Genomic DNA, 18,226 nt, shown 5'->3' with positions numbered 1-18,226 from the left:
GAGGCATAATATACTCCGTTCTCTTCCCGGCTATAGTGAAACCAAAAGTATCATCTTTACTTGTGTTCAGTTGAGGAACCGAACCATCATCCACCGAACCATCACTAAAACAAAACATTGGAAGCATTCCTACAAATTTATATTCATAAAAACACAATAAATGAAAGGAAGAAACAAGTTAACACCATGTAGTTTTTCATAATGAACTCTAAAGAAAAGAAAGAAGGGACTAGACTAACCAAAGGGGCATTGATCCCATTGCTTTGGTTTCCATAGAAGCAGCAATGATTCCTTTATTGTTGTAGGAAAAACCAATCCCACTATAGTCCATTCCAAAATTCAATCCGTAAGTTTTATAAGATTACTAAACACAAAGTCACATACATGATAAACCAATCAAACCAACAGCAACTGAATATAACTGGTTTCTAATGAATTTATCTCTTTATTTTGCCAGTTATCTCTACTTGTACAAATCAAGTTAATTACCAACACAATTGATGTATATCGTGTAACTAATGATCAGTATATAAAGCATAGGTGAGCCACTGTTTATGACATTCCCAAAAGTCTTCTCTCAAACTCAAAACTCTTTCATACAGAGACTCAAATCGAATCAAAGATGTGATCTTCTCTCATTTCTTTCATTTAAGTTAGAAACAAGAAATGTTAACTTCCCAAGAACAAAAGGTGGACCCAAAAATAAAAATCATAAGAAAACAACCAAACACTAAAGACTCCATATGATTAAAACACAAGAACCACTTCAGAAACTCCAGCAGCTTCTTCAACCCAAGGAAGATTCAGGGACAGTTTACCAGAGGCAGACCACTCAAAAGTTACCATATCGCCATTCAAACAACACTTCTTGGGAGACTGACTTGAGTAGGCCAAGAAGTTGCCTCCACCTTTCACCTTAATCTTAGCACTATAAGATTCCATGCCACTGGTATACTCCAGCTCTTGGACAGTTCCTCCACTGTTGAACATGTTTGTCAGTCCAATCGGCGCAAACTTGGTGCTGCCGGAGCCGAGCTGTTGTACTGGTACAAAGCTGAAAATCTCGAACGAAGATGGTTGGATCACCATTTGAATGGGGTCAGATTTGGGGGTCATTTGGAAGAGTTCATCAGCCTGGTTGAGATAGACCACATACTCTTCGGCCTTACCCAAATGGGCGGCTTCCATCTTTTGGTCCCATTCAATCTCAGAAACATGCACTGAACAGAGGATTTCCTTGTAGCACTGGGAGTACCCTTTGATTCTTTGTTCTTTTGGGTCCCAACCAGCCCCTTGGCAGTTGAAAGCTCCAACCACACCACCAAACTGTGCAATAAGTAACAATTTGAGTCCCAATAAGTTATACATTAAGTTGAATCAAATCACAGATCGAATCAATTAGTAAGTGTGATTGTATATAATAGAACAGAGGTTTTGATGCGCTGTACCAAAAAAAAAGAAAGAAGGGTAAATAAGGTTTATGTACCTTGTTGAAGTTCCAAATTTTGAGAGCAGTTTTGCTGTCAAATAAGGGGTTCTTGAATAGGCAGTCTCTAGTTGGAAGAGCAAAATGCTGGCACTTGGGGATGGTACCATCTGGGTAAACAAGCTGCTTAATAAGATCAAAATTGTGACCACCAACCGAGTCACTTATATACACCGGACCTCCGCAGATAGCCCTAGATCCGGCATGAAATTTGGCACACAGATGATCTGACTGGAACATATCCCAATCAGGCTGAATGACCTGACCCATCCACATGCTGTTGTAGGCACAATGGATCATATGGACACCTTGTAGCCAGTAAACTCCCATGGGGTCTCCATTTGGATCCTGAAACCAAAAATCATCACCTGCATGCCATACCAATTTGTTAGTATACATGAATTGTTTTAAGTGTTAGAAGACCAAATTGTTAAAGCATAATTTCTTACCAACTCTTCCAATAGAGATTTGTTTTGTTCCAAGGAAGAAGAAATCATTGCACTGTTGCATGCTAGCAATAAGTCCATTTCCATTGAAGTTCTTCACTAGGGAAGAAGTCAATCCCTTGTAATAAGCCTTTGCAAGTTCTATGCGGCCTCCGAATTCCTCAGATACATATTCAAGAGTCTGTACATCAAAATTCTTTCATATAAGCATTAAAGAATACTATATGTATAGTAGAACTTAAATGGGTGATGTGAGAGGAAATACTTACATGAATGACATCCACTTTGACTCCTGTGATACCAGCTTCAGAAAGATAAGAGTGCATAGAATCATAGAAATCAACAGCTTGATCAGGATGCACAAGTCCAATCCCACCCTCAACTAGTTTCACCACAGCTAGGTCAGACATGGAACCATCTAGTCCTGGAGAGACTTTGCAGGGGATGATCTTTGAATTGAGATGAGTTGCACTTGGTTTAACACCGCCCCAGGCACCACAAAGAGCATGCCAAACATAAATATCATCCAAACTCTTGAATTTGGTTCTCAAGTCGCTTGTGAAAGCCTTCATTCCGTATTTTTTAGCCTTGCAAGAACAGCTTCCTTCTTCAGAAGCAGGACTAGCAGTGTTGCTTTGTTCTCCACCACGAATTATCATATCCAACTCCTGTTTGTGCTTCTCCATTTGTCTTTGGAACTCGGACAAATCATTGATTCCAGATTGAATGGCCTTATCACGAGCTTTTTCGACATTCTCTAACTCGATTGCCTTGGATATCAACATCTTTGGCCTTTTCGGATCAAATGAAGGTGCATGAGTACCCAACAAGGATCCACCTTCGTAGTTTTTGAACTTGTCACACTCCTCAAGCCTGTGAAGCCTAGCAGTCATTTGAGTCCCACCAATGACTAGATTTTTTGCGTCCTCATTCGGGTTCTCATCACCATCGAAATTAATGCTTTGCCAACCATCATCAATGATAAGAAACCTTGGGGGTACACCAGCCTCAAAGAATTCATTTACACCATGGGAGACACCAACAGGTTCCACAGTTAAGTAGAAGGCATCCCAAGTGCACCAACCAAATTTGTCAACTAGATTTGGTGCAGCTTTTTCTTCCAGGAGCCTAAAGGTATTGAGATGGACCCTGAGAGCACTGTAGGCCTCTTTCATCAAGGTGTAGGGATTGTCAGACACATGAACATAAGCAATGGCATCAAAATTCGACGCTTTCACTTGGGTAGAACCACTCTCAGCAAAGATCATGACATGACCATCAGTACCAGGTTGAAAAGCAGATCTAAAACTGCCTTGGATGATGGGTATGATTATGACATAGGAATTGATTTCCGGGACATTTAGGAGCAGCCATTGGGTTTCCATTTGCAAATCTGACCCAGAATTCCCAACCCACATAGTAGACCACCATGTTTTGAACCTAAAGATACTAAGGAAATCTCTGTTATCGAATTTTCCCAATGAGTTTATCAACTTATCAGAAGAATCCTCCTTGTTGAAACCAAGGAACCCTGCCTTGTGGGACAAAGCATTGACACGGTTGAGCAGATGAGTTGGAACATCAGAAGAAGATTGGCAGATTGAACAAAAGGGACTAAAGGTGACATTGTTTGGAACTTCAGAGAGTAAAGAAACACCTTTGACACTAAACCTTCCATCAGACAAATCAAAGTATTGTTCTGAACTCTCGGACCAGAAAACATTGAGGATAGGCACATTAGGAGGTGCCATGAGAACAGGAAATCAAAGAAAAGAAAACGAAATTGATTATAAGATCTGAAAAGCTCAAAGATAGTAGAAAAGAAAACTTGATTTGAAGATGGAAGATAAAAAAGCCTGGATATGGTATTATATAGGATACATAGTGTCGCTTATTTTGGAGCCTAATCTTGGTTATCAAGGAAAGTACGTTTCTGAAACAAGAAAATTTATCATTTTGGTCTCCTATAATGTCTGCACTATAACTGGGATTTATAAATTATAATTACAGTATTATCTACTAATAACAAATGAGATTGAGATGAGAGAGAATCTCTCGAAGCAGAAATGGGAAGTTCAATCTATCTCAGTAAGTCTGTAACACTAATAAAATATTGAGAATTTTTTTTTTTTTTAGAAAGATGAGTAATTTTATTCACACATTGTAATTTTCTTAGTCCTCATTTGGTTGACAGGAAACCATGGTATGAGAAAGGAATTAATTTGGTTTTCCATTTGAAGGGGTTGATTGGTTGTACATAGAGACATGAAAGGAAACAAAAAAAAGAGATATGACTGGAAATCTCATAAAACCTTAATTCAATTACTTTGTCAAGGGGTGGTATTCCAATTTCATTCTCACTGTCAAAACCACAATTACATAAATTATCCTCTAATAAATTTTAATATTGTACGTATTTAGAAATTATAAAGGGGCATTATTAAAAAATATAACTTTGTATTTCCTTATAATGACTTACCAAACATTACAATAGGAATTAATATACTTGATTCCATCATTTATTTTCCAATATGTATCAAACACCCACATGGAAATACCAAAACATATTCCATTCCATATCTGTTTGGAAAGAAAAATAAATCTATTTCCCATTTTTACTTTCCTGCTAACCAAACGGAGCCTTTGGGTACGACTATTTCCACCATACCATGTTCTTTGTTCACCCTACATACTTACTTCACCCTACATCTTAATTTTCTATACTATATTTACTTTATCCACCATTTCATTTTCCAATAATATCCATATATGACACATCCAATTAAAAAGTGAATTTTAACAAAAATCTCTCATAATCTATAGCAATAAAAAAAATTCCTAATAAAATATTAACGTAATTCATTTCTATTTTTTTCCAAAATTATTTTTATGTTCGTCCATTCTGGTTCATGTCAAAAAAGTTCATACAATTGTGAGCAATGAATTGAGAAAAAGATTATATATACACATATTTATATATATTTTTATTTTTACTTTCAATGTTTAAAACATTATTCAAAAGATTTTGATCAAGTTAACACTAATGAGTTTATGAATTGAATAATGTATTAACGATGATGAGAAAAACAAGGGGTTTCCTCACGAACTCTGAGAATACGAGTATCATGCTCCTCGTGTAACTGGAGTCCCTATTGTCCGACACAACCCCATTATCAATTAAATGAACTTATTATTGATCATAAATTCATCGACCAATCATGACTATGTTACTCCCAACATGCTTTTCTTTGTTACTGGGTGTGCCCTATTAAATCCCAATGCTAAAACAATACTCATATAAATGTGCAATAACAAAAATGAGCCTGCAAATCGCTCACCCTTGCCCAACTCCTCCATTCTTAGTGTAGTCCGGCCCGAACTTCACCACTACCATTGAAAACCCAAAATCAACTTTCTAAAGCTTAATCGACAATAATCCAATGGTTGGATACTCGTCTAACAACCGCCAAGTTCTTCAATCTTTGAAAAATCCCAAACCTAACCAAAACTCCTCTAAAAATTACAAACTTCATACCATTGGACTTCTCTCATCATAAACAAACTAAACAACTTGAAAACCTACCCAAAAGAGGTGGCGCCGCCGGCAATGGCAGCCGACCACCTTCAATGTTTACCAAATTTTAACACAATCTTCCTCTTAACAAGCCCAACAACTTTCATAACGAGGCCGAAGATCAATTATAAGTCTAAACATGCCAATCAAACCAAAAACAGAAAATCCCATAATCAAGAACCCTAGAATTTCAAAACTTCGAATCTCCTTACCTAGATTGAATTAGGTCGAATCCTTTTGAGGGTTTGCTACCCGAAAGGAGTGCTTCAAGTTGGTATAAGGATCTTCGACGATGGTGGCTGGAGGAGGAAGTTTCCGGTGAAAACTCCGCCGCGCACAGTCGTGTCTTCTCAACGTGATTTCTCCCAAACGACGGCAAGACTCAACCGACCAGCTACCCATATCAATTGGGGAGAGTCCAAGCTTCAATTTGATACCAAGCTCGCCACCCAACTCGGCCGGACGGCGACGACAAAGTTGCTGCGGGAGAAAGACACGGGGAAGAAGAGAAAGAAAGAGAAAGAATTTCTGATTTTCTACCTTAACACTTTTGGTAAGTTTCCTTTTTGTGTGTTCATATTAATGAACACGGGGAAGAAGAGAAAGAAAGAGAAAGAAACAGAAACACATCTCTATCTCCGCCGAAATTAATGGAAACATCACCCTTCAGAGTGTGTATTCACCAATATCACTTTGGTACCTATGAGAAGTTTCCACACTCTTAACAGGAGCCCTACTTCAATAGTTGCGAGTAAAACTTGAGATAACATAGAGATATCTGTGAAACTTGGGATACAAAGTTAAAAAGAAGAGTAAAATGATTGGTACTATTCTCATTTTTTTTTCCGTTCCATCTTTCTTAATTCTGTTCATATTTGTTTTGTTGGTCACAATTCACAAATATACCAAGTGAGGACACACTTTCAAAAACATGCTTAATCAATTTCAGATTATACTAGAAAATATTCAAAACTGGGTTGCAGCTAACGCACATGAAGTTTGAGCTTCATTTCAACTTCTTTAATAACCTTTACAGCCTTTTGTTTTGTGTACAGTATGTTAACCACTACAAACTACTGTACAGGAACTATGACGAGAGTAGGGTGAAATGAATGAGGATGGGTACATTGTTGCCAATACAAACCATATCAGTTAACATAAATTGATTTATATATAAAATAAAAATTGAGAACTGACACACCCTGTGGCCCCAAGAAGATTATGATCCGACATCCTTGAACCTGTGAACTATTAAGACGGTATAAGAGTATTATTAATGTAAGGATCTACTTACTTCCTAATTATAGACAATTTCTCAAAGACAACCCATCCAGTTCTCGTTTCACAATGATCTTCATTAGGGAGCATATTTGGATCAGGTTTTAATTTTTCTTTTTCTTTAATTTGGTGCAGATATTTTATTTCTCTTTACCAGGCGCCACTATCCTCATCTTTAATTAACCAATAATATTAACATAAGATATGGAAAAGAAATGTTATTTGTTATAATTACATTTTTGTCTATGGTCACTGACTATATCATGGCTGAACCTATACAAGTTAATCGGTGCCTTTACATGCAATCTATACAAATAATCAGCAGATATATAGAAGTAAAATCAATTGGATGAAAGAAAACTTGTACCTCAGGACAAGATGACAAGTCCAAGATATACAGATGCACAAAGAAATGTGAAAGATATCAATCCCCTGCAGGGTAGAGGACAGCATCATATGTAAGTTGTCACTTATTTCTGAGATTTCTCATAAGAGCATAGAGACAACTTATTCTGAGATTTATCTTTAAGCAAATAACCTATTCTTCTGTGTCCATCTCTAAGCAAATACTGATCTAATATTTTTATTAGGTTACTGCACTATGTAAGACATGATAAGAGGGAGGGCTCACCATATGACTCCCCATCCAACCCCATTGCAGGGACAAGGGCAAACTTCTGCAAACTTTTCCGCATCACTGGAATTTACCCTTCTAGATATTAAATCATCATAAATATCTGCGAGAATGACACTGATATGATTCTGTGATCAGCCGTTAAGATAGAGAATATAACTAATAAAAAGGTTCATCGAACAAACCGTAAACTGAAAACAAACTGTTCATCACACCTGCAATTTGAAATCAAAATCATGTGACCTTTTTTAGATACAATGACAATGATGGAGTATTCATTAGAACTGTCTCAGAAGGTAAAGGTACCGGAAGGTAAGAGTATACCAATAAAGAGAATGACATAGCGAAGAATATGGATTTTCGTGAGTTCTTGCAGAACCCATACTACTGCAAGGAATATGATAAATCCTGAAAGACTCAATTACAATTATCAGTACTATAGGAAGCATGTAGATACATAAAGCATATGCTATGTTGCACAAGGGTTATACTACTCACCTAAACAAAGTCCTCGAAGAGTCCACTGTACAAAACAGTAAAAATTAGAAGCTGGACTAAAGAAACCAAGATAATTAAAGCTCTGATGCTCTACCAAAGAACATGAGAATGAACAAAAATATTATTGCCTGCATGTGATATAAACGTGAGTACGAACGTCCGTTTTGGATCAATGTCAATAGGGAATATCTATACTCTTAAATCTTACATTTTTGGCCACAAAAAGCACAACAAGCAGGGCAACACCTAAACAACCAGCAGCAATTCTAGCAGTAAGGAGATTCGTTGACGCAAGTATCAATGCCATTCCCCAAAATGATGAACCTAGATCTGGATGCAAAAAGGACAGAACAAGAATACCATTAAAATACTTATGTAATTGGATATGATACTGTAGAAACACATTCAGAAAAAAGTAAAAGTCTTTAGTCAACAGAAAAGCCAATTTGTAAATAGGATGATGAGAAATTGCCAACTATAAAGCCTACACAGATTTCATACAACACCTTGGATGCATAAAATACAGTACGAAAGGCACAATTTAGGGAGTCATTAAAGATTCATATGCAACGCGAAGTATCAACATGACCAAACAGAGACACATTCTTCAGTCTATCTCAGATCTCAGTGAGGTTTCCGAAATCTATGCAAGTTATGATTGCAATATGAGGTATACAACTAGCATAAGGACATTTAATGTTCGGGTGATAAGATGGGACTTATACTGAAGAGGAAAATGTACGCACATATCCAGTAAGACACTCATTGTCCTTAAAACAACCAAAATTGCATTTCAAATCTATTGCACCAATAATTCATGTCTTCTTTGATAAAAAAGAAAAAGAAAAAGAAAATGTAAGTGTGGGAACAGAGGTATATTACATCCTGCAGGCAAGATGAACCAATATATGCCACCACGTGTTTGTGTGGCCCCGCCCTCATTTGCGTGAACCTGGATACCCTCAACCTGCAAAATAATTTAAATGGGGAAATCCTCAATTTATGAGGAAGAAAAATTACTGTTTTGAGATTCTTATATGAATTCAAGGAATCAATATGGGAGAATTTAAAATCTATTTGGTTTCACTAGGAAGTTAATTATGAGATTTTATTTTGCTCAGATTTTCAGACGCCCTATGAATAAGCCATATACTGAGATATTGACCAAGTAATTTTAGCTCCCAATAAAACTGATGATAAGATATCTATCTATCGTTCATCTTTATTCAATTTATATATACATATATATCACATTTTCCTCTTCTTTCCTCTTTCTCTTTCTTCCTCAATGTCTTTATGAATCAAATCTCTTATTTCTCTCTCCCCACTTCTTTCGTTTGGTTCCAGATCAACTCTAGATGTTAAATTTGAGTACTTGAATTAGCGTTATGAAATTGAACCTTCCAACATTCCAGCCAACTCTCTAATTCTATTCAGGGAGTTACTCAACCGTGCTCTTACAGAGGTTAAACTTCAACCCAAAAATGAGCTCAAAGAGGTTCGATAGATATCTGTACCTCTAGAGAGAAAAAACAAACAGCGTCATCCGGAACTGTAAATATGATGCTAAAACCACATCTCTTCTCCTTCTCAATGCTATTAACTATTGTGTATTGCTCCATTAACCTAAAACCACCAGCAATATAAGTAGAAAGTAGATACCCTTAATTTCTCAAGTATAATCTACTTACAAATCCTAAAACTTCTAGGGTCTTAGCTACATCAGTAAACTAATGTCCTTATTTCTGAGGGCCATTGATGATAAATGGTGGAAAATTGTAAGATGATAAAGAATATTTTACTAACTTCAAATGAATGGTTGCATATATCTGAGTTAGCTACCCACACCACCACAAAAGAAACCCCTGAAGTTTATAGAGGCTAGGCCAGAGGCATATAAGATACTGATCTTTATTTCCTCATCGACATTGTACGTTTTCTTTTGTACAAAAGTATGCATAGATGTATATATATATTTCAAAACAATGTTAACATAATAGTAAGAAAAAAAAAAAAAAACTCTGTGTAGAAGATTCTCAATAGATAAAGAGACAGATAGGGTCATTCATTCTAATATGAGGATAATAAACACCAGAAATTATTTGCCTTAACAAGGATGCTGGAAGCATTCTGTCATTTGTGTGATAGGTGTTTAGGAAGAGATCCTTAATAGATTGACACAGTCCTTAATTTGTGTTGTTGTGTGTTTTCCAAAATATAAGAACTATCTAGGAGCCATAGTTTTGACTATCATGAATTACGTCCCAAAAAGTGGAAATTCTTGTATGCACGACGTGTACTTACACGACACAATCTTAACCGTTCATAACAATTTATATGTTTGACCACCATGTTTCTATATTATTTCCTCTAATCCTGACCATCCATATATGTATGTGAAGATACACACTGTGTACTGAAGATACTCTCCCCAAAAAGAATTCAAAAAGAGAAAGAGGTTTTCTTCTTACCTTGCCACATGTCAGTATACAAGCGATCGCATGGCTTGCTTCATGCAGGAAAACTGTAATGAGCTTAAAAGGCGTGAGTAGTACTGTCCTCCATAGCTTTAACAATCGTAACAAACGTTTAGAAAATGGATCAGGTAAATGGTAGACCATCTATGAGAAAACATTAGAATAAATACAACAAGAATGTATAAAGGAGATTCTAAAATTTGATATGAAAGATACATAGATATGGAAACTCAAGCCCACCAACTTAAAAATCCCTTGTCCAAGTTAAGTAATTTTAACTAATTGAATTAGCCTTTAGTCAATCTGCTATTTAGAGCATTGCTCCCATTATTCCTTAAATCTCTTATCACAGACTGAAAAGGACTAATGCATTTCCTAATTCTCAAAATGTGTAGTCAATACCCAACACAGTCAATAGTATTAGTTACACAGCACCAAAGGATCTTGGTTTGTTTTTGTCTTGGGCTGTTTGCCCCATTTGAAAAAAAAAAAAAAAAAAGGATCTTGGTTTGTCTGTGTTCATCTTGGCCTCATAGCCAATCCCTCTTTTTCAGGCATTATTCCTAGATACATATCTCATATGATAAAGAAAAATTTTCTCAAGAAGATATTATCAATTCCAAGTATTTTGGAATGGCAGAACAAGAAAATTGAAAGAGAAAAAAAAAATAGAGAGCAGCGCCATTACAAAACGTTGAAAGTACTCCTCAAAGACAACTTGAACATGATATGATGAGAGCAATGAAGCTTCCTAATCTAACACACAGCTTATTTGTATAAGCTAATTGTAAATCAGCAATCAACTATGAAGAAAAGACCCATAAGACAAAAGAAAAACATAGGATTCTAACTCGGTTGGCTCAAAAGACCATCAAAACCACAAGAACACTAAGCTGGCGAAGTCAACTCAATCCACCCAAGTCAACCATGAAGAACATGTAAACCACCTAAAATTTGATCTTGTCTTTTGTTTATCCCGACACAAACAGAGTCAAGTAGAAATCAACAGCAAAGTACAGAAAGCTTACCGCTAGGATGACAACGGTAAAGACTCCGATAGTCGCTAAGAACATGACCTGGTCATGCTTGCAACAACTCTTGAGCGCCCAATTCGGCATTGTCTGTGCTATGATGCAATCTAACCTAAACACAATCAAAGATGCAGAGAAGAGTTGGATCGGAGTTGGGTGTATTTGAGCGATAACTCTGAGAGAATTGCAACAGAGAGAGAAAAGTGGTGGGTCTTTTCTTCTCCGCACGACGTAAACAGAAAGACTAGCTTTTTATTCGCTCCCTCCTTTACAGAGAGATAATTGCTTTTATATTATTTTATTGATGGTAAAATTGTGCAGTGTTTCCATTCGAATTTGTCTGCAAATCTGTACTTTTTCAACAGCGAAGCGCATATTGACAACATAAATCGAAAGTTGAGCTTTGTATACAATTACAAAACAAAACCAGCTTGCACAAATTTCCTACTCTTCTAATCCAATCGTTAAGTTTCTCTCTCTCCGTTGATATAAGCCCAGAAAATTCAATTAGTTTTTCAAAACACGAACTACTTTATATAATAGTATAATAGGTGTTGCTAAACGTACCTAGCAAATGTTTAAGTACATAATAGGTGTTGTCGAGTCTACTTAGAAATTTGGTAAGTATAAGAGTTTGGAAACAGCACCTTATGTAATTGCAGCTAACTATAAGAGTTTAAAGACCTTCAATAGATTGATACAGTTGCTTGTAAATTAGAGTTTGTTGTAAATTAAAGTACATCTGTCAAAACAAAAGCCATGCTCTAAAAATTAAGAGAGATTGATTTTGTAAACAAAAGAAGAGAGTGAAACCAAAAGGGTGCTCGGCTTACTTGGGCCCGTTGATGCAACGAATTTTGGGGGATGAGATCTTTGGATCCTTTGCGGATAATTAAGAGAGAGAGAGAGAGAGACACACACACACACACACAAGGTTTAAGTGGTTTACCTCCCTAGAGTGGGAGGCTACGTCCATCGGAAGAAGAATGAGATAATGAATAATGAGGAGGTGAGGAGAAGAGGTTACCCCTATTTATAAAAGTGGGGTGTTACCTCTCTCCTCACATACAAGTGTCACGTGACATAGCATATGCAAGTGGGGTGTTACATCTCTCCTCACATGCCCTATTGCATGAAAATAGGAATAAATACATATAGAGTGTCCTCCGTATCCGTCTTCGAGATGGACCTCCGGGTCGGGCCGCGCTAAGGGCTCGGGCCCACGAATTAGTGTGATGCGAGCGGTTGTGTTTATAGTGAAATACTATTTCCCTCAACAAGTCCCCAAGTGAGAGAGGAGCTTGTTGGTTGGGGAGTTCTTGGTTGGGGAGTTTGTAACTCAAATGTAAACAAGTGTGAGAATCACACAAATGATGTGCTAACCCTACTAGTCCCCCAACTCCGTACACAAGAAGGGGCTCGCTTACGAGCGAAAGGTAATGTAAAATGAATGATACATGTTCAAATGCAAAAGAAGCAAGCGCTCGGGTAACTCATGTGAGTTGTAACCGAGGATGGTTGTACGAATTATATAATAATGTGACAAGTATGCATTGTGGATTAAACATACATAACAATCGCACAAGATGCATAGATGCAAGGTGTGTAGATGTACGTTATTGCAACATCTCAAAAATTCAGTTTTCCACCCGTTAGTTCTTTTCTTTTTATTGTCTATAATAGACTTCGGTTCATAATCCAATCCCAAATACTATCACAGTTGGTAATTGATCCAAAATCACAATATCAATCCATCATATTAATCCAATACCAAGCTGAATTTGTTATCCTTTATCGCAATGAAACACCATACGTCCATACCTATATGTTGGCACCTAGATCTAATAAGGTCACCAAATACAGAGACCTTTTATTCTCCAAAATCATCCACTTCATTGTATTTTGACCGGCAACCAGTTCATACACAATTAAGCATCTTATATATGCCAAAGTCACCATACAAAACTAACTCAAACTCAAACACAAACTCAATTAACCAAAACAAAACGTTGGTGCGGAAAAATTCGGGTAGAAGATTTCCTCACTAACCAATCTTAACTGGAGCGGGAATGAAAGCTTTTTCTCCTTTTGATTATGGATATGAAAATGGACCAAAAATTTACCAGCGAAAATGTCTCTCCCAATCTAAAATCTCCAAAATGTATTATATGGTGCTCCCCGACTCACTTTTTTTTCTTTTTTTTTCTAGATCCTCTTCCAGTCATATTTATAGCCATCACTCCTTGACCCTTAATGTTGAGCACGAGTGGATCCACGACTTCGTATTATGGATATCATGGAAAAGCTCCACTACCCTTTCTTCCCGTCGTCCCGTTCTATTTCACTTCGTCCTCAACTTGCGGCATCTCCCTCTCATGCGACTTGATTTGACCGACACCCTATCCGGCCACAACCTGACTTGATCGCTGCACGATCCACGTCTGCATGATTTTCTTTCAACATGACCAACTTCCACTAAATCACGTTCATCCAACGCCGCTCCATAATTTCCTTCGTTGCCACGTTCTCTTTCACCTTGATTGGATCAACATGCTCCTCGAGCCTATTCATCCCCAACCAGATTCGTCCCTTACCCATTTCATTCTCCTCACGCCCATTTACTTACAACCTAATTTGTTCACCATGCGATTCGATCACGGCCCAATCCATTCGTGGACGGGTTGGGACCCAAAACTTCTTGGGGCCATACCGGATTTGGCCACGACCAGATTGATCACGAGATGATTCAAAGTTTGACTTTTCATGTATAAAGGGATGTTCATTTGTATTTAAATCTTATGGTGAAAATATTTGCACCCACACAGTTATTAAAAGCAACTACACCAACATAGTACCCAAATCACCATTTGATTCTTTTCTCACCTCAAAGATCGATTCGACCACGGTCCAACTCTAAGCATCGTTCTCTGCATTCCAAAGTGAGGCTCGGCAGCAACCAAAAGCTTCCTCTGCTTTATTCTTCCTTGAGTCCGGAAACAACACCCATTAATATCTGAACCCCAAACGTAAAAATCTTGAACTCATGTATTGGGAATTTACCTTTGGAACTTGACCTCGCCGCCGGAATTGATCTCTGCACCAAACAGAGTATCATGGAGGCTTCCACAGTTCCTCTTTCCTTTTGCCCTTCTTCGCTCATTCTTCCAGGTTTCAGCAAAACAAATATTCTCTTAACCAACCATACAACCACACACTAAATCTGTAAGGAAAATAGCAGAAACTCAACTCACCTTCTCATCAAAATCTGAACTCCAATTTTCTGAAGAATTGAGGTTGGACAAGGCTTCGGTGAAGCCCTCCTACTCTCCACTTACTCCCCTGTGTTCGTCAGAAAACAAGAGAAGAGACGGTCCGAGGAAAACAGTAACGTCGTCAGAATTGTATCGATTTCGATAATCAGATACATAGAGTTGTAGCGAACGAGGAGAGAAGCAAGAATCTTACCACATGCAGACCAAACGGCGGCCGAAGTCGCCGGAAAACCCAAAACTCGGCGGAGGAGCATAAGCTTCTCGCCGTCGTTTCTCTTCCTACAGCGACCGATCAGAAAAACCAAGGCCAGAGGTGCGGCGGCGATGGCTAGACGATCAGGCTTGTGGTGAGCGACGTCTAAAGGTGGCCCGTTGGCAAGGGCAGCGTCGGAGGTCGGCGTCGAGTCGGGGGAGAAAGCGGAGTCGGTCTGACGATTTTGACCGAGTCAGCACCCTTTATATACTCTCCACCGACTTATATACGAACGGTTGAGATTGATCGGTGAAGAGACGCTCCAGATCGCACCAAAGGAAAAATCTAATTTTCTAAACTATTTTCTATATTTCCAAACTTCTAAAATTTCTTAGAGAATGGCTTGAGTCTCCAAATAATTCTCCAAAAAATTCCACGAAATCGTCTTGTCATGTACTATTTTATCCAACTCTTGACTAGACATTGTAAGAATTGTTGAAAATCTCCTCAAGCTTCTTTTATAATCACTAAAATTAGTAAGTGTTCTCGAAACATATTTCAAACTAAGCTGGTCAAATTTTCCGGATGTTACAATCTATGCCCCAAAAGGCTTGGTATGATTGATAAATAGTATCACGAACTGATGTAGCTGAAATTGGAGGAACTTTATTGTAATTTTTTTTTTGAAAAGGGGTAGAATGGTGATTCAAAAAATTACAACAAAATGCGATATGTACTTAGAAATTAGGGACGTGTTAATAAAATTTCTCTAAAATATGTGGAACAGATATCTCTCAATAAGTAGTTCTGATTTTTTAGACTACATACCTGCAAAATCCACAACATTACTATCCAAGTAAACACTACTACATTACTTGTCCACAATTCACCAAGGATTGAATATAATCCTTCAACACAAATTGTGGAAAATCTCGTTCATCACTACTATAGCTAGTTCATACAGTTTGTTTGCGACACAAAAACAGTCATGGTAGTGTTCAAGTTTTTCATTGTCGTGCTTAGTTTTCTTTTTGTTATGATATTTGCTGAATGTCATAAGCCCAGGCAGGCAGGTGATGATACGGTATGTAAACCCCCTAATTGCATGCAGTATGAAGACTGCCTTGCCAGCCTTCCAAGATTTAGATGTAACCCTGGACAAGAGATCGTATCCGTAGCTTATTTTTTATTTTTTTTGTGTTTTTGTCAATCAAATAACTTAAATGCTACAACAAGTCTATTGTGAGTCGAACTCACGACCTTCCACTTACATAGGTGAGACTGATGCCATTTATCGTATGTGTAGCTTGTTACATGGGTTGTTGTGAATATAGATGTGTTGCTAAAGGTCCTAACGCTCCTTCCTTTTCCTCCGGAGGAAGGAACCGAGAAAGTTTGGCCTCCGAATAACCAAAAAACTTGAGAGCATTAAGATTTTGGATTTTGATTGTGGCATCTACTAGTGAAAGATCAATTGATGTTAAAAAAAACACAGAGATTATAATCCTTCATGCCAAAGCATTTGTACATAGGATATGTATATCTCACTTAACAGAGATTTACATTTCGTGAGTTTTCGACTGCATCTCACTTCATCCTGTGTGGATCATTTACACTTGTGATCAAACAAGAGCACATTCTTTAAGAATGTATCAATACGTGTGTAGAAAGGATTGTCTTGCAGCAGATTGTCTTGGAGCAGACTCCTATATCATATTGGCCCAGTCATGGCACAACGTGATGTTGCCTATTGAACCAATAGGGCAATTCAGCAGGGGATGTAAATTCTCTGAATAGAGAAACCATACAATGGATGATGCATCCTCCAGAATGTTTGACAGACGACATGTGTTGAGGATAACGGTGAGGAAGCGGAGGCTGAAGTTAAAGGAAACTGGATGTGCATGCTAGACGCCCCCAATAATACATTCTGGAGGCTGCACACAAGACACAAAAATCAGATTAAGAAATTATACAGAACATTGGTAGAAACAATTCATCACTCAAAGGTTACATTGCTTCATTCCTTCCAATTCTAACTGCAGTTTAAGTTTTGGAGTAGCAGTCACAGCATAACAGATCATACTCTTAAAATTAGAATTTACATTTATTTTCACATACTGTGTATATCTGCAAACTGATTTGGTAACCCATACTAACAAATCTTAACAAGTTGTCATAATATATAACAAAAAATTGGCCGCCGCATATAAATTGCAAATCACAAAGAAACTTTGGGAAGGAATTTTAAAGTTGAATGGTGCTAATTACTTGTTTCCTGTAAACCATAGTCTCATTCGATGCAGAAATTTGGACTTCAGTATCGGTGGCATATACAGAAACTGAGATGATGCATAAAAGTTTAGTGAGTAAGATATAAATTATTACATGTGAACGGCGTAAAGCAACAACTCAACCAGAAGCAAGAAATTCTGATACTACACACAAAAGTTACATGTGATAGCAAATTCCTAATTTTGATCAGCACGAATGTTGAGTTCAAGACTTCAAGTGGTCAACCATGTTTGATCTGTGAGAGTATAGTTCAAAATGGCATGTAGCATAGTTTCTTTTGGTATCTACACCTGACATATCAGGCATCAAATAATTAGAAAGCGGGACTTACCGAGATTCGTAGTGAGAAAGGTGATACGATCGTTGCCATCGCCTCCGTGAATTTTGAGAACGTCGTCGTCACCGACCCGACTCAGATGGTGGAGCAAGATGGAGGGGTTGAGCCGGAAACATGACGTAGCGTCGCAATTGAGGAGAGTCAAGATCGAATTCGGCATCCAAAGCATTGCGGAGAGATGGACTCCTCCTTAAACACTTTGACCAAAAGTCGCCAGGGTCACCTCCTCCGGCGTCATATTGATTGTGAAGTCGTTCATCTCTTGGAGGGTGGCGACGGCCTTCCGGAGAAGAACGGCGGCGCCGTGGTACAGTCGGAGCTCAAACGTTGTTGGAGTCTTGGAGAAGAGTGAGAGTCTGAGAGAGGGAGTTTTTAGCGGAAAACTTGGAGGAGAAGATGGACGGTTGTGAAATGCGTAGAGAGTTGGGGTCTGGCTTTATTGGATTTCTGTTTGACTTAGTTTGGTATTGCTTTGAGGATACTCAATTTTAAAAAAAAAAATTAAAAAAAAACTCAGTTTAAAAAAAAGTAACTCCTAACATACTGTATAAAACCCTAATTTTAAGCTAGTGTCGGTAAATCGTTCAATTAACTACGATTCGTTTCCAAGAAGTCACAAAATTACTTCCATGGAAGGTTGGAGTTAAACTTGCCTGTGAACCTAGCTACTAGCAATCTAGCATAACTGAAGCTCTCATCAGCCAT

The 18,226-nt window shown here is 37.8% G+C and overlaps 2 protein-coding genes and 1 non-coding gene across 3 annotated transcripts; all 3 read right to left on the bottom strand.

Moving 5' to 3' along the window:
* Positions 1–747: 747 nt before the first annotated feature.
* Positions 748–3,683, bottom strand: LOC101300190 (stachyose synthase-like). The gene is made up of 4 exons (XM_004308343.1): positions 2,202–3,683; positions 1,936–2,113; positions 1,487–1,854; positions 748–1,326 (listed from the first exon to the last, which is right to left on the bottom strand). The coding sequence occupies exons 1-4, from the start codon at positions 3,681–3,683 to the stop codon at positions 748–750; spliced, it is 2,607 nt and encodes an 868-aa protein (XP_004308391.1).
* A 2,853-nt stretch (positions 3,684–6,536) lies between these two features.
* LOC101309580 lies at positions 6,537–12,025 on the bottom strand. The gene is made up of 10 exons (XM_004306760.1): positions 11,422–12,025; positions 10,388–10,483; positions 8,799–8,883; positions 8,125–8,246; positions 7,917–7,941; positions 7,743–7,826; positions 7,604–7,633; positions 7,416–7,521; positions 7,152–7,216; positions 6,537–6,754 (listed from the first exon to the last, which is right to left on the bottom strand). The coding sequence occupies exons 1-9, from the start codon at positions 11,509–11,511 to the stop codon at positions 7,153–7,155; spliced, it is 702 nt and encodes a 233-aa protein (XP_004306808.1). The 5' UTR covers positions 11,512–12,025; the 3' UTR covers positions 6,537–6,754; position 7,152.
* Positions 12,026–16,334: 4,309 nt separating this feature from the next.
* Positions 16,335–17,842, bottom strand: LOC101309288. The gene is made up of 2 exons (XR_185183.1): positions 17,516–17,842; positions 16,335–16,826 (listed from the first exon to the last, which is right to left on the bottom strand). It is a non-coding gene; the product is annotated as an uncharacterized LOC101309288 (transcript).
* Between the last annotated feature and the right edge of the window lie 384 nt (positions 17,843–18,226).

Source organism: Fragaria vesca, linkage group LG7, assembly GCF_000184155.1.
Source record: "Fragaria vesca subsp. vesca linkage group LG7, FraVesHawaii_1.0, whole genome shotgun sequence".
NCBI lineage: Eukaryota > Viridiplantae > Streptophyta > Magnoliopsida > Rosales > Rosaceae > Fragaria > Fragaria vesca.
Note: the sequence above shows the minus strand (reverse complement) of the source record. Positions and strands in the feature narration are given on the sequence as shown.

Excerpts from the sequence above, each read along its gene's own strand:
- LOC101300190 (XM_004308343.1), bottom strand. The coding sequence starts at position 3,683 with ATGGCACCTCCTAATGTGCCTATCCTCAATGTTTTCTGGTCCGAGAGT. Across the intron at positions 2,114-2,201 it reads TCAAAGTGGATGTCATTCAT|ACTCTTGAATATGTATCTGA; the intron begins GTAAGTATTTCC and ends TTTGATGTACAG. Across the intron at positions 1,855-1,935 it reads AATCTCTATTGGAAGAGTTG|GTGATGATTTTTGGTTTCAG; the intron begins GTAAGAAATTAT and ends TATGGCATGCAG.
- LOC101309580 (XM_004306760.1), bottom strand. The coding sequence starts at position 11,511 with ATGCCGAATTGGGCGCTCAAGAGTTGTTGCAAGCATGACCAGGTCATG. Across the intron at positions 7,522-7,603 it reads CAGTTTGTTTTCAGTTTACG|ATATTTATGATGATTTAATA; the intron begins GTTTGTTCGATG and ends TCATTCTCGCAG. Across the intron at positions 7,217-7,415 it reads GTTGGATGGGGAGTCATATG|GGGATTGATATCTTTCACAT; the intron begins GTGAGCCCTCCC and ends TCTACCCTGCAG.